The sequence below is a fragment of the Molothrus aeneus genome, chromosome 16 (genome assembly GCF_037042795.1).
Source record: "Molothrus aeneus isolate 106 chromosome 16, BPBGC_Maene_1.0, whole genome shotgun sequence".
In the NCBI taxonomy this organism is placed as follows: Eukaryota; Metazoa; Chordata; class Aves; order Passeriformes; family Icteridae; genus Molothrus; species Molothrus aeneus.
This window is the reverse complement of record NC_089661.1, coordinates 1,665,537-1,692,938: the sequence shown is the minus strand read 5'-3', so window position 1 is coordinate 1,692,938 and position 27,402 is coordinate 1,665,537. Positions and strand designations below refer to the sequence as shown.

The window sequence follows — 27,402 nt, the reverse complement described above, 5'->3', positions numbered from 1 at the left end:
GGAAACAGAAAAGTTTTTAGAAAAGGCAAAATAACAAACTCTTTACAGAGAAAAACCGAGCCAGGTGCAAGAGGTTCTTGCCCCTGGTAAAACACCTCACAAAAGCCATTCGTTCCTTTGTTGTCTTCTTTTTCTAGTAAATTGTTCAGGTGGAACTTTTTGGCTCCTGTCCTGTTGGCTGTCCTTAAGTTTGAGGTGAAGTCCCCCAGGTCCTATGAGGTGTCTTAACCTAATTGAGGAGAGAAACTTCTGGGCTTTTTTCCTGTTTAAGGAGACAGAGGATAGTTTTGTCAGTCCCTCAAGGGGGCACATTCCCACAGTGTCCCCCTGTGTCGGTGCTGCAGGCCCTGTGGACGCGGGACAGCATGGCCGTGGTGTACCCCTGCCACGCCGTCATCGTGGCCCTGCTCCTCCAGACTGGCGAGCAGAGGTTCTTTCTTGGCCACACAGACAAGGTGAGTGAGAAGCCCTGGCAGCCCTGCTCCATCCCTGTGGTGCCCCTGGGCTCTGTGGGCTCCTGTGTGGCCGTGTCCCCGCAGGTGGCAGCGCTGGCCTTCAGCGGGAGCGGCTCCGTGCTGGCCTCGGCGCAGGCCGGGCCCCGCGGCCTCGGCCGCCTCTGGGACTTCCCCACGGGAACCTGCCTGTGCCTCTTCAAAACCCACCTGCAGGCCCTCGTGTCCCTCAGGTGGGTGCTCAGCACTGCAGCACAGCAGCTGTTCCCAGGGTGAATTACAGCTGCCTGTGTTTGTCACCAAACCTGCTGGCAGCTGGCCTGCATGTGCTGCCAGCTCTGTGCTGAGCTTATCCCTCAGCTCTTGCTGTGTCCCCATCCCCACTGCTTGTCCCCTTTTATGCCCTGTGAGGATGAACCCAGGGTACAAGGGGCTGTTTTTCACCAGGTCTCTCTTCCTGCAGCTTTTCCCACAGTGGAGCTGTTCTGTGTGGTGTGGGGAAGGACGTGCACAACAAAACGGTGAGAGCTGACACAGGCTGGGAGGTTTCCCTGGGAGAGCTGTTCTCCCAGATTCTGTAGTTATTTTCCAGGCAAACCTCTGCTCTCAGCTTTCCTAGACATGTTCTTGGGGGACATCCCTTTCTCATTACCTGCCTAGAGAATACTTTCCCTCTGCCTGATGCTTGTGGGTGTTCCTCAGCTGCAAGTGAACAAATCCTTTTGGAAGCAGCTGGAGACCTGCTGGGCTTGTGCTTTGGGGCTCTTCTGTCCCTGGAGTGGTCTCAGCTAGGACCCAGGCAGGGTGATGGGATTATAGCTTTATTTTAATAGCATTTAGGGCAAGATGTGAGGTGAAATCTTCCAGCTCCATGCATCACTGTGGGAAGGGATGCCAGGCACTGGAGCTGCCACCCAGCTTTGTAGCTGGGGATGACGCAGATCCCATGTGGAGCAGTCAAAAATAAACTTGTTCCATGGGACTGGGGGTTTTGTTTTGTCAGTGGAACTGTTTTTTATCCTTTTGTGACGACCATCAGCAATTAGCTGTGCCATCACTAAGTGAAGGAAAAGCCACACAGTGCTCTGTGTTTTTCCCAGCACGTGGCAGTGTTCTGTGATCCGTGTGGGAGCTGGGGAGGTGGGATCAGTGGGGTGAATGCTGGGTGGGAGAATGGGGGTGCTGGGGGAGTATCTCCCCCAGGGTGATGCCTCAGCCCATGCCAGGCTCTGAGGTGATGCTGGGTTTGGTTTTAACACTGTGCTGGAATGCAGAGCATCCTCCAGCATTTCTGTTTGCTTTGGGCAGAGGGTTTGACTCTTGCCCCTGGTGATGGGCACTGAGGGCACACAGACCTGTTCTGAGCAGTGGGCACGTGCTGCCTCCTGCTCCCTCAGCCCTGGGACAGCTCCTGTATCCCAGCAGGCAGAGGTCCCGCTGCTCTGTGGATTTTCTCTCCAAGTCTGAGCCCTGTTGCCAGGCAGCCCTGGGATTTAGAACCTCTAATTATGGATTGCAGAAAAGGATATTGCCATGAAGCTTTGCAAAGCTGTTGGACTGTCCTAAACCCTCTGTGCAATGGGTTTTATTTCCCTGTTCCAGCTCTGTTATCAATACTTTGTGCCCAGCTCTGGAGCAGCTGTGGGATGAAAAACTCTTGTGCTGCCAAGGTTTTGAGCAGCTCTCCCATCATATTTTCTTGCTTCAGATGGTGGTGGTGTGGAACACTGCTCAGGTGACCCGTGGTGGAGGTGTGACTGTGCTGGCCAGAGCACACACAGATGTGGACATCCAGGCTATGAAGATTGCTTTCTTTGATGATACCAGGTAGTGTGCCACGAAAAGAAATTGAAAGTATTGATTCTTAGATACTGGGAAGGAATTGTTCCCTGTGAGGGTGGGCAGGCCCTGGCACAGGGTGCCCAGAGCAGCTGTGGCTGTACCATATGTGGAAGTGTCCAAGGCCAGGCTGGGCAGGGCATGGAACAACCTGGGACAGTGGAAGGTGTCCCTGCCATGGCAGGGGTGGAATGAGATGAGCTTTAAAGTCCCTTCACCCCAAACCCCTTTTATTTGATAACTCTGGCATGGCTGGGGGGGAACTGTGCTGCTGCAGCCACCTGGTTGCCATTTCTGCTCTCAGTCCTTGTCTGTCAGCGGCCCTTGGGACACTGCCCTTCCCTCAGGGGCCTGGGGAGCCCTGCCCTGGTGCTCAGGCCGTGTCTCCCTGCACAGGATGGTGTCGTGTGGCCAGGACAACATCAGGCTGTGGCGAGTGCGGAGCGGGGCCCTGCGCTCGTGTCCCGTCCCCCTGGGCGAGTACCACGCCCTGGAGTTCACTGACCTGGCCTTCGAGGAGGGGCTCCAGCAGGAGCCAGAGGACCGTGCACTGTAAGGGGCTGTAACATGTGTGTGTGCCTTGTGAGGGGCTGTGTGTGTGTGTGCACTGTGAGGGGCTCTGTGTGTGTGTGTGTGCACTGTGAGGGACTGTGTGTGTGTGCCCTGTGTGTGCCCTGTGAGGGGCTGTGTGTGTGTGTGTGCCCTGTGAGGGGCTCTGTGTGTGCCCTGTGAGGGGCTGTGTGTGTGTGTGTGTGCCCTGTGAGGGGCTGTGTGTGTGTGTGTGTGCCCTGTGTGGGGCTGTGTGTGCTATAAGGGCCTGTGTGCACATTGAGGGGCTGTGTTGTGTTGGTTTGTTAACTGATCTCAGAGTTCAAAAAACAACACAGAGGGGATTTCAGTATTAATCAAAACAAATGCACCTTTATTGAATGCCCACAGCAAATGCCATAGAAGGATTGGAAAGGAGAATAAAGGATAGTGAGAGAAAGAGGGGAAGGGGTATAGCTACCAATGGAGAGATGAAATCCTTGTGCTCTGGCCAATAGATTTGTCTTGTGACATCAGGGAGAATCTCAAAGTCTTGGTTAACTCAGGGATCTTTATAGTCCTCTGCCAAGGGGGGAACAGGCAAAAGACAATGGAGAATGAGTCTATTGAAAATGGGTACAGACAGTCCTAAACAGGGTTCCTAAACAGGGTAAGTCTGTCTCAGCAGTGAGCAGGACCCATTGTTTCAGGACTGGTTTCTTGGTCCAGCAAACACACCTACAGGCAACACTTGGCAAACTTCTTGCTTCAGTCAGGCCAACCCCCCCGTGTCAGAATTATGGGGGTCTCAGTCTTTGGGAGGGGCTTCAATCTCCATCCATCATGGTGGTCATGAGGCAGATAAGGGATTTTCCATCACCAAAGTTACCCCGGAAGGTTCATTTGGCCAAGAGGTGGGGAAGTTCATGGGCGGTTGTGATGAGTGGGTATCAAGCTGCTCCTTGCCAGCCCCTGCCCAAAGCAGCACCATGGCAGCACTGCAAACACAGCTGCAAACAATCACTTGGTGAGCATCCACCTCAGCCAGGCCAGAACTCCAGCCAGGGCCCTCAGGGTCTTGGTTGGTTGGGATGGACACAGAGATCTCTGCAGCCAGGGCTTGGAACTTGGGGTTCATTGCAAAGGGCCTGGGGGCAGGGCCCTGCTGGGAGCTGCCAGGCACAGCTCAGAGCAGGCCTGAGAGAAGAGAGGGGGAGAGAGGATGAGAGGGTGAGAGAGTAAGAGGGTAAGGGAGCGAGGTTCCCATTACAATACAATAAATCTTCTGTGTTGAATATTCTAATTCTCACTAACCAATCTAGTACAAGATACAAATCCTATAGCATTTACATACAGCCTATAAGAATCATTACATTACCATACTGTGTTACATTTTAAACCCTATAAACTCCTCTCTGGGCCCCTTCTGCCAAGCTGTAGGGTCTGCTCGGACCCTTGGAGCTGTCTGCAGGCAGAGGGTGTTGTTCCATCAAAAGGGGATCACCTTCAGCTGGCCATGCCATTGTTTTCCAGTTGTTCAGTAACTGAGGGATCTCAAAGCTTGCTTTCATTTCAATCTTGCTTGTAGTTTCCATATTCTCAAAATCTTTTGCCAGGCAATCATATTTATAAGGCTTTCCTGTTTCATCTTCCCCAACACACTTCAGGCCGTCTCTTACAGCCTGTCACTGTCACCTGCCCAGGCAGCCCAGAGGAGGGAGCTCTGCAGCTCTCCCTGTTAGCATTCTCCTTCCCCCTCCACCACGGTGCTTTGCTGGGCTTCTCCCTCAAAATACAGCTGCCCTCTGGAGCTGGGAGAGGCTCTCCCCACTCAGCACATGTCACCTCCCAAAAGGGCTTTGGCTGCTCGCAGAACAGCCTCTTTCCTCTTGCCATGCTGCTGTTGTGCCATATTTAGTGACTCTCTCCCCACCTGAAGCTCTCTGTTGGATTCCTGGGTCAGCGGGAGGAGCCTGGCACACATCCTCTTGCATACAGACACACACTTTGTTGTTTTATTTTAATCATCAAAGCCAGACCTTTGTTGCCACCCCATGTTGTCCCACAAAGGCAGAGCTGTCAGCTCAGCCAGCCTGTGGCAGAAGGAGGCTCCTTTCTGGAGTTTATGGCAAGCTTTTAGCTCTTTTGCTAATTTCTATTCCAAAGGGTCAAGAAACTAAATAGGAAGCTCTCACTTCTTTGGAGGTGTGTGGAACACTTGGACACCTCGTTGACCTCTTATATTACCTGTGAGCCAGGATTGCTTTACACAAATAAGGTAAACCAAGGTGGTTTTTTACTAAAAGCAAATCTCTCCTGTTTTTTTGTTTTTTTTTTCACAGCTATGTGTGCAGCAGGAGTGGCCACGTGCTGGAGGTGGACTACAAGAACGTCTGTGTGCGGAGTGCACGGCGCCTGCTGCCTGCACAGCCCCGGGAGGACGGGCAGGAGCAGGCAGGGAGCAGCTCAGGTGGGAGCAGGAACGGGCAGGGGACAGCTCAGGTGGGAGCAGGAGCAAGCAGGGAACAGGAACAGCTCAGGTGGGAGCAGGAGCAGGCAGGGAGCAGCTCAGGTGGGAGCAGGAGCAGCTCAGGTGGGAGCAGGAGCAGGCAGGGAGCAGGAGCAGGCAGGGAGCAGGAGCAGGCAAGGAGCAGCTCAGGTGGGAGCAGGAGCAGGCAAGGAGCAGCTCAGGTGGGAGCAGGAACGGGCAGGGAACAGGAGCAGTCAGGGAACAGCTCAGGTGGGAGCAGGAGCAGGCAGGGAGAGGGAGACCAAGAACCAGTGACCACCTCCACCACCATGGGGGTCAGAAATCTGCTCAAACCAACCAGCTCTTTACCTACTGCTGAAGGATTATTTTGGGGTTGTTTAGATCATTGCTATTTGTCTCTTAAGGACTGCAAATAATCTCCCTTAGTACAGCAAAGTATCGTTTTAAGAAAGATTTTAGCATTTTAAATGCTGATTGCACTTTCAGAGAAACACTACTTTTAGAAACATGAGACAAGGTCTTCATTTGCTGATGGGAGGCTTAATGGAGAGATGGAAAAAGAACTAAGATTAACGAAAAAGATGAATTTGGGGATTTTTTCATTATTCAGCTGCTGCCGAACATTTGGGGAATCTTTGTTGCTCTACATTAAGTAGACCAACTTTCAGCTCTTCCATTAACTTGAGCAGCAGGAAGAATTCACTTTCAAGTGTGATTGCTCTGGTATCTTAAAACTTAGTGCATAGTTTGCTTTGGCAAATTGAGCTAATTAATCTATAATGTGGCCTTTGAGAGGTGTGCAACTGCAGTTCCCACTTCACAGGCAAGAAAGGGCCCAAGAGGAGATGAAACAAAGTCCTTGGTGCCTCCTGGTCTCAGTGCTGGCTCTGACTTATGGCCTTTAGACCTGAATTTAGGTTGGATATTGGGGAAAATTTCTTGACTGAAAGTGTGGTAAAGCATTGTAACAAGCTGCCCGTTCTGTCCCTGGAAATGTTCAAAAAGCCTGTGGTGGCACCTGGCTGTGGCACCTGGGGACATGGGCTGGTGGGGGGATAATGGTTGGGCTCAATGATGTTTTCCAACCTTAATGATGCTATGAATCAAAAAGTCCCAGTCTGTGGATCTGTATCTCCCTTCTGCAGAGAGGCTTTGGGTCAGGGCAGTGAAAGGTTTGTACCTCAGGCAGTTAATCTGGCATATCCTTTGCTACAGGATTCTGTTTGAGGCAAAAATATAGCAGAGGTGGGAATGTTCTGTGCCTGGCAAGAGGTTCACAATGGTCAAGAGGAGTTTGGAGCCCTGAGAAGGGCTGCCTGAGACCCTTCAGCCTGTTTTGCCAGTCACTGTGGGGTTCCTGCATCCTCCTCAGGCTCAGCTGGGTGTGGGTGGACTACCAGCCTCAGCTCTTGCATGGGCCCCTGTCAGGTTGAGTTTTCTTGTTTCACCTGTATAAGGAGCTGTTTTTTGGGTTTCCAGGCCCTGGGATTGCTATAAACAGTATCAGCATGTCCTTGACCTTCTGTGCCACGGGATCAGAGGATGGCTATGTGAGGCTGTGGCTAATGGACTTCTCAGCTGCTGTCCTAGAGGCAGGTGAGTAGAGGTGGGAGTGGAGCTTCTGAGCTCCACATGTAGCTCCACATGTCCTGCTGCAGATCCAGAGCTGCACTGGCACAGCTCCCACAGCAATCCCTGTGAGTCAGGGCTGTGTGACGTGTGCTGCCTCCAGGGCTGACTGCCTTGGAAGTCCTCAGTGGCAATTATTCATGTTTATTCTTGTAAGTCATAGGAGAAAGGCAGGATCTCCTGGGAGAGAACAGACCTTCCATCTTGATTCCTGTCCCTTTCTAGCCATGGCTCATCTGTTCATGAAAAATTAGGGGAGAAGTTGAGCAGTCCTTGATTGCTTTTGAAACAATCACCATTACAGCAGAGCCCAGGGATGTTAGGAAGGGCAGAGACTAATCTCTCTAATCTGTCACAACTCACACCTGCAAGCATTCAGTCTTTGAGTCGTGGGCATTGCTTTACTAAATGTGGGTCTGTGTCACAGACATGTTTTATGGAAAATCCTTTCCGTAGGATTTTTTTCTCCTGAGAAGCTGAGAGGCCTCAGAAACAAAATGTAAACATTGATTATCTGCTGCTGTGGAATGCCACAGGTGGATCTGGGATTGGTCCATGTTGCCTGTTTCTAATTAATGGCCAATCACAGTCCAGCTGTCTGGACTGTCTTGGTCAGTCACAAGCCTTTGTTATCATTCCTTTTCTATTCTTAGCCAGCCTTCTGATGAAATCCTTTCTTCTATTCTTTTAGTATAGTTTTAATATAATATATATCATAAAATAATAAATCAGCCTTCTAAAACATGGAGTCAGATCCTTGTCTCTTCCCTCATCTTAAGCCCCCTGTGAACACTGCCACAGGTCTGTAGCTGTGTTCCAGCTGCTCCTTTCCCAGTGGATTAATTGACTCCTGTATCTTTCCCCAGAGCATGAGGCTTCAGTGAGTTCTGTCTGCATCAGCCCAGATGGCCACAAAGTCCTGTCCACGACAGCTGCTGGGAGCCTGGGCTACCTGGATGTGCAGGCCCGGGACTACAACACGGTGATGCGCTCCCACGGGGGCTCCGTGCTGGGCTTCTCCCTGCAGGGCACGGGGGAGCAGATGGCAACAGTGTCCCAGGACAGCACCATCCGAGTGTGGGACCTCACCTCCAGGCAGCAGGTGGGTGACACAAGAGGCAGGGGGTGTCTATCAAAGCCCCACAGTTCAGGAACCCTCCCTGAAGTGTGAGGGGTAACCACGGGCAAGAGACCCTTTGGAAGTCCAGGGTTCTGAGGTTGTGGAATTCACATTCTCTGAACCTGAGAGAAGTAGAGAAAAGAATGATGAAAACAATTCTTATCTCATTGGCTGCTCCTGTGTTATGCCAAAGTAAAATACAATATAGAATTGTTTACCCAAAGTGATGGTGGTTTGTTTCCTTGGCCTGTCAGGGCCAAGTGTGTGTGCAGACTGTTGGTCAGCAGACAGTCACAAAATTCTAAGCAGTTGAGTTGAGTTAAATACTTGTATAAATTCAGTTTAATGTAATATAGTGTAATATCATATAAAATAATATAGTATAATAAAGTGATTAATTAACCTTCTAATAAGATAAAGTCTTCCTCTTCATTCCTCCCAGATGTCAGGCAAAAATATCACCGATAATGATGTATTGTTGGACACAACTATTTCCCTTTCCTCCGTCTTTTGAAGATTACTTTTTAGCACAAACCTTAACATCCAAGGGCTTTATCTGAGTGCCCAAAGACCCAGGACTTCAGTGGGTCTTGGATCCATCCAGGCAGGAGCAGGGACATGCTCATGGTGCAGATGTGAGGCTGATCAGTTGTTGGGTCCAGCTGCAGCTCCAGTCCTCTCCAGCCTGTGGTGTCTCTTCCCTGCAGCTGTATGACTTCTCAGCTGCAGAGGAAACTCCCTGTACTGTGGCCTTCCACCCCTTCTGGAAGATGCTGGCCTGTGGCTTTGACAGTGGGGTGGTGAGGATCTTCAACCTGGCTGCCTCTGACCTCCTGCTGGAGCACAAGTGAGTGAAGTGGGAGCTCCACGGGGTCTGACTGGGTGTCCTGGTGATGAGACAGCCACAGTGACACTCATGGAGCTCCACAAGCCTCAGGTCCCAGCTGGGTGGGCTTGGGGCAGATCCCACTGTGCCAAGGCTCCGGGTGGTGAAAGCCCAAGCTGTGAAAGCCATGAGGGCTTTCATTGTGACTTCCCAGTGGACAGCAGTAGGAAAGAGCTTGTCCTAGAGAGCAGCTGGGCAGGGAGCCCTTGTGAGCCTCAGTGTGGGGTTTGGAGGATGCTCCAAAGGGAGAAGGAGCAGGTTCCATCCAGGCTGGAGCCTGCACTCACTGCTTGGTTTTCTGACAAGTCAGAGTGTTGCTTGTCCTGGGCTGCTACAGGGGTGAGCACAGCAGGGTCCTGCTCTGTTCCTGGTTAATTTATCCTCTTGGGTTCTTCACTATGTTACACCCAACATCACCACTGTTCCCTCTGTCTGTGATTCCTTCTTCTCTTCCCTTTTTCCATGTTTTTTGCCCCCTTTCAGGCAGCACCGCACCGCGGTCACCGGGCTGACCTTCTCTCCAGATGGCAATTTCATGTTCAGCTCCTGCTTGCAGGGAACTCTGGCTCTGTACAGACTTGTGGCACAGAAAATCCAGGTTCTGAGAGTCCTAGGTAAGACTCTGGGGTTGGGATTGCCTTTCTTCTTTTTCTGTATTAGCACAGACATCCTGACACCAGAGCCAGTCCAAGCTCAGTCTGCTTGGAGTGATATTTCCCAATGAACCTTCTGAGCTTTGGCATTTCCCCCTGCTCTGGGCATTGCTGAGGCACCTCCAGTCCTGGGGGCAGTTCTGGGCCCATCACAAGACAGACACTGAGGGGCTGGAGCTTGTCCAGAGAGGGGAACAGAGCTGGGGAGGGGCTGGAGCACCAGGAGAGGCTGAGGGAGCTGGGAAAGGGCTCAGCCTGGAGAAAAGGAGACTCGGGGGGACCTTGTGGCTCTGCACAGCTCCTGACAGGAGGGGACAGCCGGGGGGTCGGGCTCTGCTCCCAGGGAACAGGGACAGGACAAGAGGAAATGGCCCCAAGCTGTGCCAGGGGAGGTTTAGATTTGATCATGGGAAAATTTCTTCATTGGAAGGGTGGTCAGGCACTGGCACAGCTGCCCAGGGCAGTGGTGGAGTCACCATCCCTGCAAGGATTTAACAGATGCGGATGTGGCACCTGGGGACACGTTTTAGTGGATTTGATGATCTTAGAGGGCTTTCCCAACCTCAGTGATTCTGTGATTTCTGTTTGTACCTTCTGTGTGAGCAAACCCCAGTGATTGCCAGCACTCCCCTACCTGTTCAAAGCCTCTCATCCTGCTGGTCTGATGATTTCATTAATGTGCTGGGGTCACAGAGATTTATCCATGCCCAAGCCCTGACTCTTTCCATTCTGTACATGTGCAATTTAATTTGTTTGAAGTGGATTGTTGCCCTAATCCTGCCTGCAGCAGAGCTGCTCTGTGCTGGTGAATGGAGCTGGTGGAGAGCTGGAGGCAAGGCAGGGGCAAGGCAGTTTGGAAAAATTAGTGTCACATTTAATGTACACTTTGGAAATGAGTTGTGACAGCACAAGCTTGAGCAGGGAAAGGGAACTCTGATTTTTATACAGTGTAATACTGCACAAAGAGGAGGAACCTGCCCCAGGAGGTGTGCAGGATAAGAAACAGGGGTTGAAGGAATCAGGGAATTCATCTAAAATCACCCAGGTTTGGTGTCAGTGCTGCAGCTGGACCTTCACATGGTGCCTCTGCTCTGAAGCTGTGTTTGCTGCCTGGTCACGTTCCAGGGACAGAACAGTGGAATTATGGTCATGGAATAAATACAGAGAATTGCTGTAATTTCTGTGATTTTCAGACCTCTGGCTCTCTCTGCCCTGTGGACTGACATCACTGTGGTGGTGTTGAGCACTGACCTCATTCTACTCTGGGTTCAGACACCCAGGCTGCAGCTGAGATCTCACAGAGCTCCTCATCACAGCCTCTTGTAACCCTACAAAATAAGCCCTAAAATCAATTTTATTCCTTTGACTTTGTTCTGCTCTCCTTGAAAACACTGCATGTTCACTCAGGCAACAAGCTGTGCATCTCAACCTTGTTTTTGAGGTGCTTCACTGCACATTCTGGGTGTGTAAATAAAATTTGTAGCGTCTCCTACAGCACAGGTTGCTTTTTTCTCAAGCTGCAGGAGAAGCTGCAGCTGCTGCTGAGCAGCACCATCAGAGTGGGCTTTGCTGCTCCTCACTGTCTTGCTGTGTCCCCCAGGCAATGTGGTGGCCCGGGATGCTGGCAGTGGCGTGGACACTCTGGTGGTCAGTGGGGACAGTCGCCTGCTGGCCTTCGTGGGGCCCTCCAAGTACGTGGTGACAGTGATGGAGGCCTGCTCACTCGATGAGGTACCCAGCAGAGTCCCCTCACTCCTGGGGACAGGGCTGTCCCCTGGAAACCCCACAGGCAGCAGCCAGGGAGCTGGATCAGGGCTGACAGTGAGCTCCCTGTTTTCCCTTCTGTGAGACAGAAATAACAAATTCAAGGTTTCTTCTCCTGTGCCTTCATTCTCTGCTAGAAAGATAATTTGGGAGGTGCTGTGGAGGCTGTCAGCTCTCACCTCTCTCTTGACCTGCTCTCCTGGGCATTGTCTGCACCTGCAGCCCCTCATTAAGTGGGAAGGGAAGGGTCCAGGGGGCTCCATAGCTTTGTGTTAGGAGCACGGGAGCAATCCTGAGGCTCCTGCAGTGGTTCTTCAGTGGCTTTTTGTTCCACAGCTGCTGAGGGTGGACATCAGCATCCTGGACCTGCACAGCACTATCTTGGACTCTGCAGTGAAGGTCTGCTTTGGTCCTGTGCTTCAGGGAGAGCTCCTGGTATCCACTTCTTCCAATAAAATCCTTGTGCTTGATGCAAAAACCGGACGGCTGGTGCGAGAGGTAGGACACTGAAATTCATCCACCAGGTTTCCTCTGGGGGCTGGGCACTTCTTGTCTCTCTGGGAGGTTAAATGAGAGAAAACACCTCCTGGAGCTCACAGGCTTCAAAGAAACACAAGTGAGAAGCCTGCAGCTGTCCCAGTGTGCTCGTGCTCAGGGTGAGCCTGAGCTTGTCCTTGTTTTCCACACTGTCTCTTGCTGAAGTGTAAATAAGGATATAAACCAGCTCAGCTAAGGCTGCTGGTGCCATTTCTTGTCCTCAGGTGTCCCCTGTGCACAAGCTGAGCTGTTCCTCCTTGGCCCTGAGCAAGGATGGCCAGTACCTGCTCACTGCTGGTGACAAGGTCATCAAAGTGTGGGACTACGGGATGCGCTTCAACATCAACTTCCAGGTACTGCCCACCCAGGGGGGAGAAGGGGGTGGTGCTGCGTTGCTGAATCCCCAGAGAGCAGCAAATGGGCTCTGTATGACCTGGCCCAGTGATCCCAGTCCCAGTTTGCCCAGCAGAGAAATGCAGCCTGGATCCCACACTGTAACAGTGCCCGGCAGTGGGCACAGGCTGGGGCTGCCAGAGCACCCCAGTGAGAGCCTCTGCAATGGACAGAGGTAGGTGATAGCTCTGTGTTAGGGACAGAGAGAGAAAATGGGGAGGAAAATGGTTCACCCAAAGCTTCAGAGATAGGATAAGAGTTTGGACTCTTCAGCTTTTGCTTCCTTCCCCGAGTGTGTTGGAGGTCAGCCCTGGGTTGATCAGCCCACAGGTGTGAGAACTGTAGGTATGATAGATCCTCTTCTGGACCTTCTGCTGAGGCCTGTAGACCCTGGCTGGGCAGGACAGAGTGGAGTGACCCCATCCTGACAGGACAGGTGGTGATGGGGATTCAAGGCCTGCTCTCTCCCAGGTGTTCATTGGGCACTCAGAGCCCGTGCACCAGGTCGCCTTCACCCCAAACCAAGAGCACGTCATCAGCATTGGGGATGCCATCTTCCTCTGGGATTTCCTAGCTCCACCTCCAGTCAAGGCATCCCCAGGCAGGTAATGGTGCTGGCAGTGCCTGTCTGTGTCCCCTGTCCGTGCCCCATCCCTGTGTGACTCCAGTCTCCTCCCCTTCCCAGGGCTCGTTCCCCTGCGTCCACTCTGGTGCTGAGCTCAGGTGAGTTTGCCTCTTCCCATGAGTTGTGCTGGCAGCTTTTCCAGAGGGATTTGGGGGGATGGTTCCTTCCCTGAGGGGGTCATGTAGTGGTGGGCAAACCAGCTAATTAGCCTTGAAGGACAATCTCAAATTAATTGACAGCACTCCTCAGTCTGCCTAGGTGGGGATGTTCTGAGCAGAGCCACTCTGGGCTTTCTGGTAGATTTTCAGCTTTTGCCTTCTGTCTTTCTCTGCCTCCATCTCCTCTGTCTTCTTTCTCTCTCTGTCCCTCTCTTTCTTAAAACACAGAGAAGTGGCTTCTATGGAAGCTGGAAAGCTGAGGTGTCACCATCCAGAAGGATGAGAGGAACATGGGCTGAAGGAAGTGACACCAAGCCCTTTTCTTTCCCAGACAGCAGCTCTGAGAAGCCCAAGGATGGCTCTGAGACCCCTCGGCAGACAGTGCCTCTTCCATTGCTGTCCTCCCCACCGTGTCTGGATATCAGCTCTGTCCACCCAGCAGGGTTTCAAAGTAAGAGGAACTCCTTGCAAAAAAGGGAAAAATTAACCTTGTTTTAGGAAAAACTTGCCTATTTCAGCAGCATCCTTGGAGCCATCCCTACCTGTGACCCCTTCTGGCAGACCAGTCTGCAATTCCTTCCCCTAAGCTGGGCTTGACTGGGGTTCAGCACCCCTTTATCCTCTGCTCTCCTCCACATACTGAGGTGCTGGCACAGCCTCTCTGACTGTGCTAAACACCTTGTTGGTCATTCCTATAGGAATTGTCTGCTTTGCCCTCCAGCCTAACAGCTGAGCTGTTCCACAGAGCAGGGGAGTGACACTGCCAGAAGTCAAAGGGTCAGGCACACGTGAAGTGGTCCTGAAGGACATGGGTGGCTGCATCTTCCCACTGATTTCTCTCCCCAGGTATTTCCTCTGAGTCGGACAGGGAGGAGGAAGCAGAACTGCCAGGCAGCTGCAGGAAGGTGACAAATGAGCACAGAGATGCCTCAGTCATTGTGGTGGAATCAGATGGGAATGAGGAGCCTGTTGTGAGGCCCAAAGTGAGGCAGGACAGCTCGAGGTCTCCTGAAAAAACAGCAAACGGTAAATCGGGGGAATTGCCAGTTTGTACAGAGCTGCAGGCCTGCATGGCAGCTTGGTCTATCCCCCAAAACCAAAGAAAGAACATGATTATTATTATTATTCTGGGGCAGAGAGACCCAGACACGTGCTCTGAGCTGTGAGGTAAAAGGCTGCAATGTGTTCCTTAGGAGTTTTCCCTTGGCCATGACCTTCCAAGGGCACTCAGTATTGAGGGAGGCTCACTTTGATCCCTAAAACTGCTCGTTTTTCTGGCTCTTTCCCTACTGCTGCTTCTGGGCACACCAGAAGCCTGCCTTCAGCCTGGAGCCAGTGTCATCTCTGAGTGGCACGTCCCATTAAATCCAGCTGCAATTAAAGCTCCCAATGGCTCTATTAATAGCTGCACAGCCTGGGAGCTGCAGTGGTGTGTGGCAGCCTGCCAGGAGCAGGCAGCTGCCAGTGCTCAGCCCCTGCAGGACTTGTTGGAAAGCCTCAGGATAAAACTGCCCCCAGTGCTCCTGTGACAGTGCTGGAGCTGTGGGGCTCGTGGCTTCACAGGCATCCCAGAGCATGAGGTGTGGCTGTCCTTAGGCTGCTTGCAGTGTGGTGTGGGAAATTTAGCATTCTTGGATAACTAATTAATATGATTAAGTAGAAGTTGTTTGTTGTTTACATTAAGTACTTATATATTCCAACTCTACTGATTACGTATTTTTAGTGCTGTTTTTGTTTATCTATGTGTTTTGTATGTACTTTTAAGAATATGTGAAGATTGGTTATAGTTTAGGTGGTTTACAGTTCTTTGTTATCTCTTTCTTGTGGTCTTGGAATTCGGTTTTTTAGCTTCTTCTTTCTTATTTTAATACAGTTTATATCTTAGTAACTTTGAATTTTAGAGAGCTTTGAGAAAATTCTGGTAAGAACAGTTACAAGTGAAATGGCTGGTGCACACTGTGGTCTAAGTTGTTCAGTTACATTGCTACAAGTGGGAAAGGAACTGAGAACTCCGGGGAATGGCTGGAGCTGTCAGGGAGGGTCAGGCTGGAGATGAGGAGAAGGTTCTTCCCCCAGAGGGTGCTGGGCATTGATTGAACAATCTCCCCAGGGAGTGGGCATGGCTGCCAGAGCTCCAGGAACGCTGGGATGATGCTCTGAGGTACAGGGTGGGACTGTTGGGGTGTCTGTGCAGGGCCAGGGGTTGGACTCATGATCCTTGTGGGTCCCTTCCCACTTAGCATATATATATGTGTCACACATATGTAAATGTGTATGCATTTATGTATATGTGTCACACATGTGACACTGCAGTTTGCTTTTTCCTCATGTGTATTCACACGTGCACAGCACATGAATATAAGCAAGCCACAGCCTGGGTGCTGCTCCCAAAGCCTTCCCAGGAGCAGCATCTCAGGGTACCATTTTCTCCTTTGTGTGGCAGAGCCCAGGAAGGGAACCAGAACTCCCAAGTCCCAGTGTTGCATCCGCCCAGATTCCTACCGGCATTTCACTCCTCGCTTCAAGGCATCAGTGCTCCCCCAGGTGAGAGTTGTGCTGGTTACCAGGTGGAGAACAGGCATTTTGGGGCTGGGGTAGGTGCATTTTCCAAATTGTTTCCATTTTGTTCTCTGTTGGAAAGCAATTTAGGAACTCTACCCCTGGGCTGATGTTCAGCACAGAAATCCTAATGTTAGTTCCCTGTTCTCCTCTACATGTAACTCTTCCCAGACTAGTAAAAAGTGATTTGTGCTCAACTCTTTTTGTGTTGCCCAAATCTGCATACATTTTTATTCAAAAGGAGTGGAAATGGCATGTGCTATTGAGAGTGAAAGACGAGTGAGCAATGGAGTGATTCATTGTGCTCCCATATTTGCGAGCAGCTGCATTGGCAGAGCAGCCTGGGGAAGGCAAATCCATGGAGCGTAGTGAGGAGAGACACAGCACAGCTCCTGCTCTGTTAACAAACACAGCAGGGATAAAACAGAAACTTAACTCAGCCCTTCCCTAAGCTCTGCTGCTAGTGCTGGAAGAACAGCTACATCCAGATTTCACCCCCAACCCTCTCCTCTGTCCCTCCACCTGGCAGCGTTTTTCTCCCAGTTCTCTTCCTGTTGAAATATCTGCATCCCAAGTCAGCCGAACCCGTGAAACTCTTTCCCAGCAGGATTAGCAGCTGCTCCTCGGCTGGGCATTTGCTGCCAGCCTGTTTTGTGCCTTATCTGAAAGCATCTGTGCCTGGCTGTGCTGGGGCAGTGTCTCTTTTGTTATAGAATGTTATTTGTCTCTTCCGTTATGGAATTGTGTGAGTGTTGGCATGGATCTGTGTGGGATGTGTTTGAGGACACTCACTTTTTCCTGTGTGGGTGTTGATGCATCTGACCAGACCATTCTTCCAGAGATTATTTTAAGCCAGTGTCTGTTTTTCTTGCAGAGTTTCTTGTCTCCTCCAGCGGGCAGTGAGGTGCTGAAGCTGAAAGCAGTGATCGGCTACAATGGGAATGGCAGAGGGAATATGGTGTGGAACCCAGATACAGGTACACTGGGAATGCTCTGCAGTGCTGGGATGTGTTGCCAGAGAAGCTGTGGCTGCCCCTGAATCTCTGAAGTGCCCAATGCCAGGTTGGACAGGACTGGGAGCAGCCTGGGATAATGGAAGATGTCCCTGCCCATGGCAAGGGGTGGAAGGAGATGAGCTTTAAGGTCCCTTCCAACCCATGTATGATTCTATTCTGTGATTCTAGGGCTGTGTACTGAGTGAAGTTATGATCTGACTGTTGGATTGGGATCTTTGCTTGAACACAGAACTTCTTTGTGTTGGTAAAATCCAGTAGCTCTTTGCTGTTTGCAAGCTTTAGTTGGTGAGACAGATTCAGGCTCCAGCTGTTGAGTGGACAGAGCAGGAGGAGAGCTCACAAAGCCCATCCTGCCTCCTTTCTCCAGCTGGAATGGTGGCCAGCAGCTCTGCTTCACTCAGGTTAGGGAAAGTGAGATTTCACCCCGCTCCCAACCTGCTGCTGCTGCTCTGCATCAAAGAGTCAGCTTTTACGTATTAATGAATCATAGAATTTTCCACGTGGGCTGTGGTGGGGGCTGTATGTTCAGCCTTTCCATGAAAACATCCCCTCTCCTCCCCCTCCTCTGCCAGGCTTCTTCGCCTACTCCTGTGGCTGCGTCATTGTGGTTGAAGACCTGCACTCGGGCTCGCAGAGCCACTGGCTGGGCCACGCCGAGGAGATCTCCACTCTCACCCTCAGCCACCACGCCCAGGTGGGACGGGCTGCTCTGCCCCAGGCCAGGGCTCGTCCCTGCCACTTTGCGGTCCCGCAGCCTAAAATCCCATTTGTTGTTCCTCCTTCTGCCTGGAGGCTATGGAGATTGTTTGGGAGTCAGCTCTCTGTTGTGCTGGCTCACTGTGGGCTGGAGAATGTCCAGAAAAGGGAACAGAGCTGGGGAAGGGGCTGGAGCACAAGTCTGATGTGCAGAAAAGGAGGCTCAGGGGGCACCTTCTGGCTCTGCACAACTCCTGACAGGAGGGGACAGCTGGCAGGGGTCAGGCTCTGCTCCCAGGGAACAGGGACAGGATGAGAGGGAATGGCCTCAAGTTGTGTCGGGGAAGTTCAGGCTGGACATCAGGAAGAACTTCTCCATGGAAAGAGTGGTCAGGCATTAGAAGGGGCTGCCCAGGAGTGGTGAAGTCCCCATCCCTGGAGGTGTCCAAGGAGGAGCTGGATGTGGCACTCCATGCCCTAGGCTGGGTGACAAAGTGGGGATCAGTCACTGCTTGGACTTGATGATCTTGGAGATCTTTCCCAACCTCAGTGATTCTGTAAAGGCTGTTCTCTTCCTCTGGGTGATGCTGCCTTTCCCTCCTGCCATCAGCTGAATTGTTGTTTCTCACTGAATTCTCCATTTGCCAGCTACATCCCTTTAATGTGGGATAACTGAAAAAACCGTTAAGGCTAATGAGCATTCTCTAATTACACATTCTCTAATTACTTACACATTGTTGTGTTAGGTTCTTGCCTCTGCCTCAGGGCAGAAGGATGGAGACTCCCACTGTCAGATCTGCATCTGGAGCACCCAGGATGGGGCCTGCACAGCAGAGCTGTTCCACCACGAGACACAAGTGCAAGCCATGGCATTCTCCTGGGATGACAGATTCCTTGTCACCATCGGTGAGCACTCCTGTCACAGCAGCTGTGGGGGCAGGGCTGCACCCAGAGCAGACAGCCCATGGCAGGAGGGTGCTGTGAGCACCAAACATCTGCCAGATGTGCAGCAGGCTCGTGGGTAGGAAGCTGTTCTGTGGTACCCTTGGGACAGCAGGGAATGCAGCAGTTACAGCTTTCTTCTCCTGACTCACTGGTGCTTCTTAGACCCCCTGTAAATGGTTTGTGGTTACTATTTATAGTGTGCAGAGGGAAAAGCCTTCTTCTGGACTTGTTATTGCTGCCTAGATGGACTTGGACAGAAGTAGCCAGGCTCCCAACTGTGAGCCTCCTGCCAGGCAGCCATGCCAGCACAGGATGGATGCTCAAGCTGTCTGTTTTGCTCAGACAGGGGACATTTAAAGGACAACATGCAATTAGGAAGCTCTTGTTTTGCATGAGAGGGGACCTGTGGAGCAGGCAATACACTCCCTCCAGGCTGGTGAGGCTGCCTTTGGAAAGGAAAGCAGGCTTTGCTGGAGAGAAAGGGAGCTTTGTGCTCTTCAGGGAGCAGTGTGGGAGAGGAGCTCTCCTCCTCCAGCTCTGGTCTGAGCTGCAGGGGAGGGAAAAGCTGAAAGTCCCCACAGAGCTTGTGAAGCCTGGGAAAGGCAACAGGAGAGCACTGTCCTCCTGAGCTCTCTGGAAGAGTTTTGCCATCACTGAGGCCAATGCCTTCTGCTGCCACCCAGCTGTGATGGCTTCCATGGAGGTCAGCTCCCACCTCAGCTGGGACCTTGGCAAAGGTGACATCCCGTTCTTTGTCAAGACAGGGTTAACCCTGTTAGGGTTAGTTTGTGTGGGGCATTCCCAAGGTGTGCAGAGACTCCCAGGGATGGGGAAACTGCTCTGACATTGTTCTGCCTGCTCAGTCCCAGCCCTGACTGCTCCAGGTGACTCCACTGCCAGCACAGCTTTGCTACAATCTCCAGGGTGAAGTGCTGGGTCAGTTCTGTCTGTCTCCCAACAGCTGGATGAGGGGTGGCACAGTTGATGTGAGTGTGCTGTGTGGATGCTTGTGAGCATCCTGAGGCAGCAGAGTTCTTCCTACTGCCTTTCCCTTTCTCCTTAGGGGACTACAGTGACCAGACCATGGCTCTGTGGAGCACCCACACCTATGAGCTCGTGCTGTCCACTTGTATCTCAGAGCCTCTCCACGATGTGGCTTTTAGCCCTTTCTCTCACCAAGACCTTGCCTGTGTGGGCAGGGGAGCTGTGACATTCTGGGTGTTGGAGCAGCAGGAAGCTGCTGTCAGACTCAAGGTAAAACTTCCTTTTACCTTTTAAGATTTATTTTCAGTATCTCTGACTTATTTTCCAAGCCCCCGGTGAGAGCTCTGTGAGAGCTGATGATTTCTCTTAGTGACATGATATTGACTGTGCACAAACAGCTTTTGGTTGTATTTGAGGCATTAACTGCAGGAATTGAGGGGAGGAAGATGTTTTTTTCTCCTGATGCATCTGAGCATGTTCATTGCCTTTGACATTGCTGGTTTTTGTGCTCTGGCAGGTTCATCGTGCCCCTGCCCCGGACGTGCTGGGGCTGGTGGAGCTGACATCTCTCTGTTATGGTGCTGAGGCTCTCCTTTACAGTGGGACCAACTCAGGCCAGATCTGTGTGTGGGACACAGAGACCAATTCCTGCTTCATGACGTGGGAGGCTGACGAGGGCGAGATCGGTGGGTGCAGTGCCAGGGCTGAAAGGGGAATGTGTTGGGAAAGGAGCCCTGAGCTCACAGACTTCCCATTTCAGCTGTGCTTGGAAACCAGTTTGCTGTGTTGGATGCAAGATGTGTGGGGTGGCAATGGATCTGGGTTTCCTCAGGCTCCTGGGTTTCCTGAGGGCTTTATAGAATCATTAATGTTGGAAAAGATCTCTAAGATCATCAGGTCCAACCACTAACCCAGCACTGCCAAGTCCAGCGTTAAACCATGTCTGTGAGCACCACATCCACAATCTGTTTGGGTCCTCTAGGCATGGTGACTCCACCACTGCTCTGGGCAGCCTGTGCCAAAGCACCCACAGGCCTCTCTGGTCTGTAAAACAGTGCTGGGCTGTAGAGCCCTCCCACTTTGCTGCCCAAGTGGCTGTGAGGAGCACCCTTGGAATGATGACAGGATATCATTGTCACCACCTGTAATAAAGGGATGGGACCATTGTTGGGCTAAGAACGATTCATTGCTCAGACAAACATCAGTCTCAGAGGCTGTGAGATTTTAGAGGAGCAGGCAGTTGGCCATAGCACAAAGTAGTCACAAGTTCTTTGTTACAAGGCAATATAGATCTTTCTAACCCAATGGATAGTTGCCACAGGGTTTATTTTGCTTTTCTAACCTATCACCTTTACTTACTTCTACTGCATTGCAGATATTTTGTCCAATGGGCTTCTGTCTCACATGCACACAGATGCTTCTATTACAACTTCTAAACTCCCAACCTACTCCATACTATTACATTGCTACACTATGAACCCTTCACCATCCTACCCATACAGTTTCTTACTTACAGCTATAGAAACATAAGTTTCTGAATTTTCTACCTAATGTCTGTGTACTGTATTTTTACATCAATCCAAGCTTCTCCCAAGGCTGCAAATCAAACCTTTCAGTATCTGTGGAAGTTTCTGTTTTTCCTATTCCCACATCTTGGTTTGAAAAGCCAGGTGTCTGCTGAGAAAGGCAGGAGCCTTCCTTGAAGGGGAAAATGTAAGCCCCCCCCCCACTGAATTATCATAATTTTTTAATTAAGGGGCTCTCAGGCAAAGATATGGGAATAGGAGTAACAGTTCTTTACTAGGAAAGTTAAAAAATACAAATGCAATAGTACAAAAAAAAAAAAAACCCAGAAAACAAACCAGTGACAGAGTGAGACCATGCCCTGCCCCCTGTGTGTCAGGGGGTGGCACAGCCCCATCCCATGGGGGCTCAGCCCTCCTGCAGTGCCAGCTGTGGCTCTGCTGGAGCAGGGATCCTGCACAAGGGGGGAGTTTTCCTCTGCAGCTCCAGGGCTGCTGGAGATGGGCCTGGGCTCCCTCTGGCCATGCAGGGCAGCAGAAGCTGCTCCTCTGGCAATGCACTGGGCAAAGGCTGCTGTGCTGTGCCAGGCTCACATTGGATCCAGGTAGGAATGCTTGGCTCCTCCCCTGGGCACAGCATCTCCCCATGGGATGCTGGAATTGGATCAGCCCTGCAGGGACACTCAGTGGCCATGGACAGCAGAGATCTCCTGCAGGGAGGAGTGGCTGGGGGAGAGATAAAGAAAAAACTGCCCATGAACAGCAGAGAACTGCCCCAGCTCTGACAGCTGTCAGATAGCATACACACATGCCTTACCCCCAGGACAGCCAGCAGGGAGCCCTGCACACTGACAGGTGCCCTTCCTCCCCAGGGGTGCTGCTGTGCCGGCACCAGCGCCTGCTCAGCGGCAGCAACACCAAGCGCATCCGCCTGTGGTCCGTGGGCACTGTGCAGGAGCTGAGGCTGAAAGGGCCCAATGCCAGGTAGGAGCTCGTGGCCCCTCAGCTGGCAGCCCCCAGGACCTGTCTGAGAGGTGGCTTTTTGCAGACAGACACCACGTGCAACCACGCTGCTCCTGCTGCTCTTCATCCTTAGCTTTTTCTCTCCATCCTGTGACTGCTGATTCTTTCTGTCTGGATCTTTTGACTGAATTTTTGCCACAGGTAGCTGAACCCTCTTAATAGTGGAAGTGGGTGTTTATCATGCCTGAAATTTGTGTCTGTGGTTTGTAGGAATTTCTTTAGGAGAATTAAGGAAAATACATTGCCTTTGTTTCTTCTCTCATGCTATTGCATGCCCTATTTTTTTCTTTCCTGTGAAAACACGGTTGAAGTACAAATCACAGAATCATGGAATGGTTTGGGTGGGAAGGAACCTTCAAGACCATCCCATTTCAACCTCCCCATCCCATGGGCAGGGACACTTTTCACTAACCCAGGGTGCTCCAAGCCCCTTCCAGCCTGGCCTTGGACACTGCCAAGGATCCAGGGGCAGCCACAGCTGCTCTGGTCACCTGTGCCAGGGCCTCCTCACCCTCACAGAAAGAATTCCTTCCCTATATCACATCCATCCCGCCCTCTGGCAGTGGGAAGCCCCTCTCCCTTGTCCTGTCACTCCAGGCTCTTGTCCAAAGTCCTCCAGCTCTCCTGGAGCCCCTTTAGGCACTGGAAGGGGCTCTGAGGGCTCCCAGGATGAACAAGCCCAGCTCTCCCAGGGACTGTTCCATGGACAGGAGCTCCTCATTGAACTGGCTCATTAGAAAGTTCGATTTAAAGCAGGCAGAGTGGCTGTTCCAACATCTGAGCCAGTCCTTCTCCCACCCTGCCTTCCTGCAGGTCTGGCTCAGTCCTACTGGAGCATGAGATCACCCTGGATGGGACCATTGTGAGCGCAGCCTTTGATGACTCCCTGGAAATGGGGATTGTGGGCACCACGGCAGGGACCCTGTGGTACATCAACTGGGTGGAGAGCACCAGCATCCGACTCATCAGCGGCCACAAGAACAAGGTCAGGGGGCTGGGCTGCTTTGAGTTTTGCTGTTGCTTCAGGGTGTCTTTCTGCTACAGAAACAAAGGGTTCAAATGGTGGGAGAGAAGGTATTTTATGACAACTTGCAGTGCACCTTGCCTGGTGCTACCTTTGGGGTTAGGTTTACTGTGCACAGTGCCTGGTCCTGCCTTTGGGGCTGGGTTTACTCTTTGCAATGATTGATAAGATTGGAAAAGACCTTTAAGATCATCAAGTCCAAGCACCAACCCAGCACCACCATGACATTCACCATTAAACCATGTCCCCAAGTGCCACATCCACACATTTTTTGAACACTCTTGGGTGTGGTGAATATTTTTGAATACTCTTGGGTATGGTGACTCCACCACTGCCCTGGGCAGCCTGTGCCAGTGCTTTTAGAACCATTTCTGTGAAGAAATTCTTCCTAATATTCAATCTAAATCTTCCCTGGTACAAGTTGAGGACATTTCCTCTTGTCCTGTTAGCCCAAAAGCAAAGCTCTGCACCTTCCCTTACGTTCCCTCTCCTCTGGTGGGTCCCATGAGCACAATCCTGGGGATGAAGGGGCAGGGCAGCTGATGTGCTCTGGGCTGTGGCACCCATAGAGCCCTGCTGTCTGCCTTTTCCCTGGAGCAGGTGACTGAGGTGTGCTTTAGTCCTGATGAGAGTCACTGTGCCACGTGTGGGGAGGACGGCAGCGTGAGGATCTGGGCTCTGGGCAGCACCGAGCTGGTGGTGCAGTTCCAGGTGCTCAACCAGGTAAGGGTTCACATCAGTCCCTTCCTCTTGGCACAGGGAAGTGTCCCCTGTGTCACCAGGTCTCTGCCAATTTCCTTGCAGAGCTGCCAGTGCCTGGCCTGGAAGCCTCGTCCCGTTGGGGTGTGGCCTCGTCCCGGTGAGAGCCAGCACGTGGTGGCAGGGTACAGTGATGGCACTGTCCGTGTGTTCAGTGTTTCCAGGACAGAGATGGAGCTGAAAATGCACCCCCACGCTGCTGCACTGACAGCAGTCACCTACTCCACTGATGGTGAGGCTGCCTGAGGTGATGCTGGGGACATGGGACCTTGGGGAACGTGGCTTGGTGCTGCCTGGGTTTCCCCTGGCCTCCAGCTGCTCTGTGTCCTGGCCACCTGCCCAAAACCCCAGGGCCAGGGAGAGCCACAGAACTTGTCCCACTGAGCTCTGGTGACTCTGCCAGCTGGGCACATGGTGTGTGGGACACGGGAGGTGCATTGGCTCTGGGATAGCCAAGAGGTTTGGGTACAACAAACACTTTGTTTTATGATCTACTGTGGCTCTTCTTCAGTATTGAGGTGTAGTGGGTGTTTGAGACATCTCATCATACCCAGCCCTTGACTGGGATGTCCCCAGCCTTTCACAGTGTTTCAGGACACTGGTATCCCATAGCCTTGGATATTTCTCCTCTGTCCTTTTTTTCCTTCTACAAGAAGTGTCCCATTCTTTCCCCTCCTCTGCCACCAGGGGAAATGATCCTATCAGGGGGCAAGGATGGGATAGTGGCTGTCAGCAGCCCTCGCACTGGAATGACCATCCATGTCCTGGCTGACCACAAAGGCTCCCCCATCACTGTTCTCCAGTGCACCAGGAAGCAGGTGAGACCTCAGGAGTGAGTATTCAGTGGAATAAATCTCCATGTATTGCAGCCTGAGTGAGGCTGTGCTTGCAGGGGGACCTTTGGTGGCAGTTGTTGACACCCTGCACACAGGTGTGACATGAACCTGTGCCACAGGTTCTTGGAGAGCAGCACCCCTCAGGAGCAGCCCAGGCTGTCAGCCTGCAGCCCCTGTACCCCCCAAAAAGGGTCTTTGGCTCCTCTGTGGAGCTGGGAAGGCTTGGCTGTGCAGCAGCGGGATGGTTTGACACCTCCTTTGTCCTGCTCTTCATGGAGAGTTTTTTCCCTTTGCACAGCAGAAATGGGAATAGTTTTCCCTAAGCTCTCAGGCTTTAAGATCATCTACACTGCAAGGCTGTGTTTCCTGGTAATCTGAGACTGAGGAAATCCTCCTTGTTTTGAGGTGAAGGACATTGTTAGGGGACACGTGGTATTGGAAATAACTCCCCTAGGAGATGTGCAGATCCAGAGGGTGTCCCAAGGAAGAGAACTGAGTTGTTCAGACCAGGATTTGGGTTGGAAAGGACCTTAAAAATCATCCATTTCCAGCCCCCTGTCATGGGCAGGGACCCCTCTCACTAGACCAGGTTGCTCTAAGCCCTGTCCAGCCTGGCTTTGGACACTTCCAGGGATGGAGCAGCCACAAACAGAGGTTAATCCTGGCTTTCATCCCCTAAACACAATCCCCATGTTCCCATGAGGTCCTGTCCCACTCTTTACTGTCCCCCTCCTTCAAAGCCTCTGTGCCCCCAGAAGGACAGGGCTGTGTTTCTGCTCCCAGTACCACGAGAAGGAGGGGTGGAAGGAGGGGAGCTCAGAAGGACAGGGCTGTGTTTCTGCTCCCAGTACCACGAGCTCGGGGTGGAAGGAGGGGAGCTGTGGCTGGCAGCCAGCTCCGACCGCCGCGTCAGCGTCTGGGGCTCCGACTGGCTCCAGGACAAGTGTGAGCTCCTCGACTGGCTCAGCTTCCCAGCCCCTGCTGGCCCTGAGGTGAGTGTGGCACCTGCCAGGCCCTGCCTGCTCCTGGTGTGAGGCTGGACACCAGCAGAGATGGAGGAGGGAGGCACAGGGCTCTGAGAGAGTGACTGTGTGCTTAGGGAATGCATCTCTGTTAGTCCAGTTCACAGAGTGTCTTGCCAATGCACCTTCTTGGGTGTGGAAAGAAAGTGCAGCAGGGCCAGACTGCCCTGCAGCACTGACTTTAAGCATGGGAGCCCTAAACTGCACCTGCAAAGAGCTGAGAGCCCTGTGCCAGCAAAGCAGAGCCCAGGCAGCAGTGAGCACGGTGTGCAGGAGGGAGAGCTAATTGTGAGCGCGCTGCTAATTCTGACACTCCTGAGAAGTGTGAGTGCTCTGAGCCAGGAGAGTGGTGATGGCTTCCCAGAGCCAAGTACTCAGCCCTGTGTGTCCCTGCTGCTTGGCAGAAGCCTCTGGCTGCAGCCCAGGGGCAGGGTTTGGGCAGCAGGACACCTGCTAGAAAAGCAGGAGGATCTGTGTTGGAGAGGATGGAGATGGTCCCTGGTGCAGGTGACATTGGCAGACAGAAGGGAGATGGGTGGTTTTGGGGGGCAAGAGGCAGTGCCTCAGCCTGGGTCCATACAACACCTGGGTGCCAATAATTCTTCTGTTCATTTCCAAAAAGATGGATTTGCTCTGGAAAGAAGCTCACTACAGCTCTCCCTACAGCATGAAGGTTTGATCTTGCATTCCCTGCTCAAGATCTGCCTCCTGGGCCCTGTTTTCTTGTGTTAAGCTGATCCATAACCAAATCCCAGCTTCAAGCCCATGCAGCAGTAATATCTCAGTGGGAATTCAACCTGTTGGAGCCTCATGGGACCTGCTCCTACAACACTAAACGATTTGCTTCAGGTTTCCAGTGCAGGGTGTGGTTGTTCCTTGCTTTCCCTGAGCCAGAGATGGGAATGCAAGAGAGAGGAAGCAGCCTGCACCATACTCATGTCCCACTGCTCAAACCCTCACAGCCCTGGGGTCCCCTCTGTGCTCTCCTTTTATCTCTCATTGATCCAAATAAGAGAATCCAGCCTCAGTTTTGTTGCCTTTGGTTTCCCTCACCAGGGTCTGGACAGCCTCCCTCCCAGCCTCGCAGCATTCTGCCCTTGGGAACACGGTGTCCTGGTCTACGTGGGCTTTGGGCTGCAGAAAGAAGCTTTGTTCTACAGCCTGAGGAAGAAACAGGTACCTGTCCCCTGCCACGGGCAGTGGGGGCTGCCCTGTGTGTTACCCTCAGTCACAGGGGTGGGGTGGGCTCAGGCAGCTGCTCAGGGAACAGATTTTCATCTTGGAAACTCCCAAGTGTGGCCCAGGTGAGCGCAGAGCCCTGCCCCTGCCTCAGGCTGCATCCAGGCAGGCATCCAGTCCCTGATCCAGGAGGGGGGAAGGTGGCTGCTTCCAGGGCATCAACACTCTCTCCATTGTCTCCTGGATGCCTGGGGCAGCTTTAGGAGCTGTGCACCCCCAGCCTTCCCATCACCCTCCTTAGGGCTGTGGCTGCACAGCTGTGAGTGCTGCCTCCCCATTTGAGCTGCCCGTGTTTCTCTTGCTGGGCTGCAGGTGCTCAGGAAGATCTCCCTGCCAGCCTTTGCCACGTCCCTCAGCCTGTCCCCAGCTGCACCTTTCATGGCCCTTGGCTTCGGTGGTGAGTGCTGGGGGTGCCTGGGCCCCTCCTTCTTCTGCCACAGGGGAAACAAGTGTCCTCATTCCCCCATCAAGAGACATGTCCTCAGACCTGGGAGCTACAGTCCCGGGAAAGGAGAAACCTCCAGGAGGCTCCTGGGTCAAGAATGAGATGCAGCAGGTCAATCCTGCTTGGCCATGGGCAGGGTTTGTCACTGGAATGACTTCCCGGGGTTCTGGGCTGTCTCCGTTTCTGCAGCCTCTGAGGCAGCAGGGACCTTCCCACAGCACGGGGACAGGCAGGACCCTGCTCCTGGCAAGGACAC

The 27,402-nt window shown here is 52.3% G+C and overlaps 1 protein-coding gene across 2 annotated transcripts in view; it reads left to right on the top strand.

The window, feature by feature from the left end:
- Positions 1-27,402, top strand: part of LOC136563706 (mitochondrial Rho GTPase 2) — a 48,960-nt gene that overhangs the window by 6,840 nt on the left and 14,718 nt on the right. For both annotated transcript variants that reach the window (XM_066561261.1, XM_066561258.1), the window contains exons 10-40: positions 345-455; positions 540-685; positions 916-973; positions 2,161-2,279; positions 2,688-2,843; positions 5,162-5,289; positions 6,790-6,906; positions 7,806-8,041; positions 8,767-8,906; positions 9,429-9,559; positions 11,199-11,329; positions 11,699-11,860; positions 12,124-12,252; positions 12,764-12,897; positions 12,978-13,015; positions 13,407-13,526; positions 13,922-14,101; positions 15,519-15,619; positions 16,509-16,611; positions 17,223-17,344; positions 18,093-18,252; positions 19,355-19,545; positions 19,793-19,961; positions 21,671-21,782; positions 22,635-22,806; positions 23,446-23,568; positions 23,650-23,836; positions 24,292-24,422; positions 25,289-25,432; positions 26,519-26,638; positions 27,014-27,098. In XM_066561261.1, the coding sequence (XP_066417358.1) occupies positions 345-455; positions 540-685; positions 916-973; positions 2,161-2,279; positions 2,688-2,843; positions 5,162-5,289; positions 6,790-6,906; positions 7,806-8,041; positions 8,767-8,906; positions 9,429-9,559; positions 11,199-11,329; positions 11,699-11,860; positions 12,124-12,252; positions 12,764-12,897; positions 12,978-13,015; positions 13,407-13,526; positions 13,922-14,101; positions 15,519-15,619; positions 16,509-16,611; positions 17,223-17,344; positions 18,093-18,252; positions 19,355-19,545; positions 19,793-19,961; positions 21,671-21,782; positions 22,635-22,806; positions 23,446-23,568; positions 23,650-23,836; positions 24,292-24,422; positions 25,289-25,432; positions 26,519-26,638; positions 27,014-27,098 (4,156 nt within the window). The remainder of the gene's footprint in view (positions 1-344; positions 456-539; positions 686-915; positions 974-2,160; positions 2,280-2,687; positions 2,844-5,161; positions 5,290-6,789; positions 6,907-7,805; positions 8,042-8,766; positions 8,907-9,428; positions 9,560-11,198; positions 11,330-11,698; positions 11,861-12,123; positions 12,253-12,763; positions 12,898-12,977; positions 13,016-13,406; positions 13,527-13,921; positions 14,102-15,518; positions 15,620-16,508; positions 16,612-17,222; positions 17,345-18,092; positions 18,253-19,354; positions 19,546-19,792; positions 19,962-21,670; positions 21,783-22,634; positions 22,807-23,445; positions 23,569-23,649; positions 23,837-24,291; positions 24,423-25,288; positions 25,433-26,518; positions 26,639-27,013; positions 27,099-27,402) is intronic.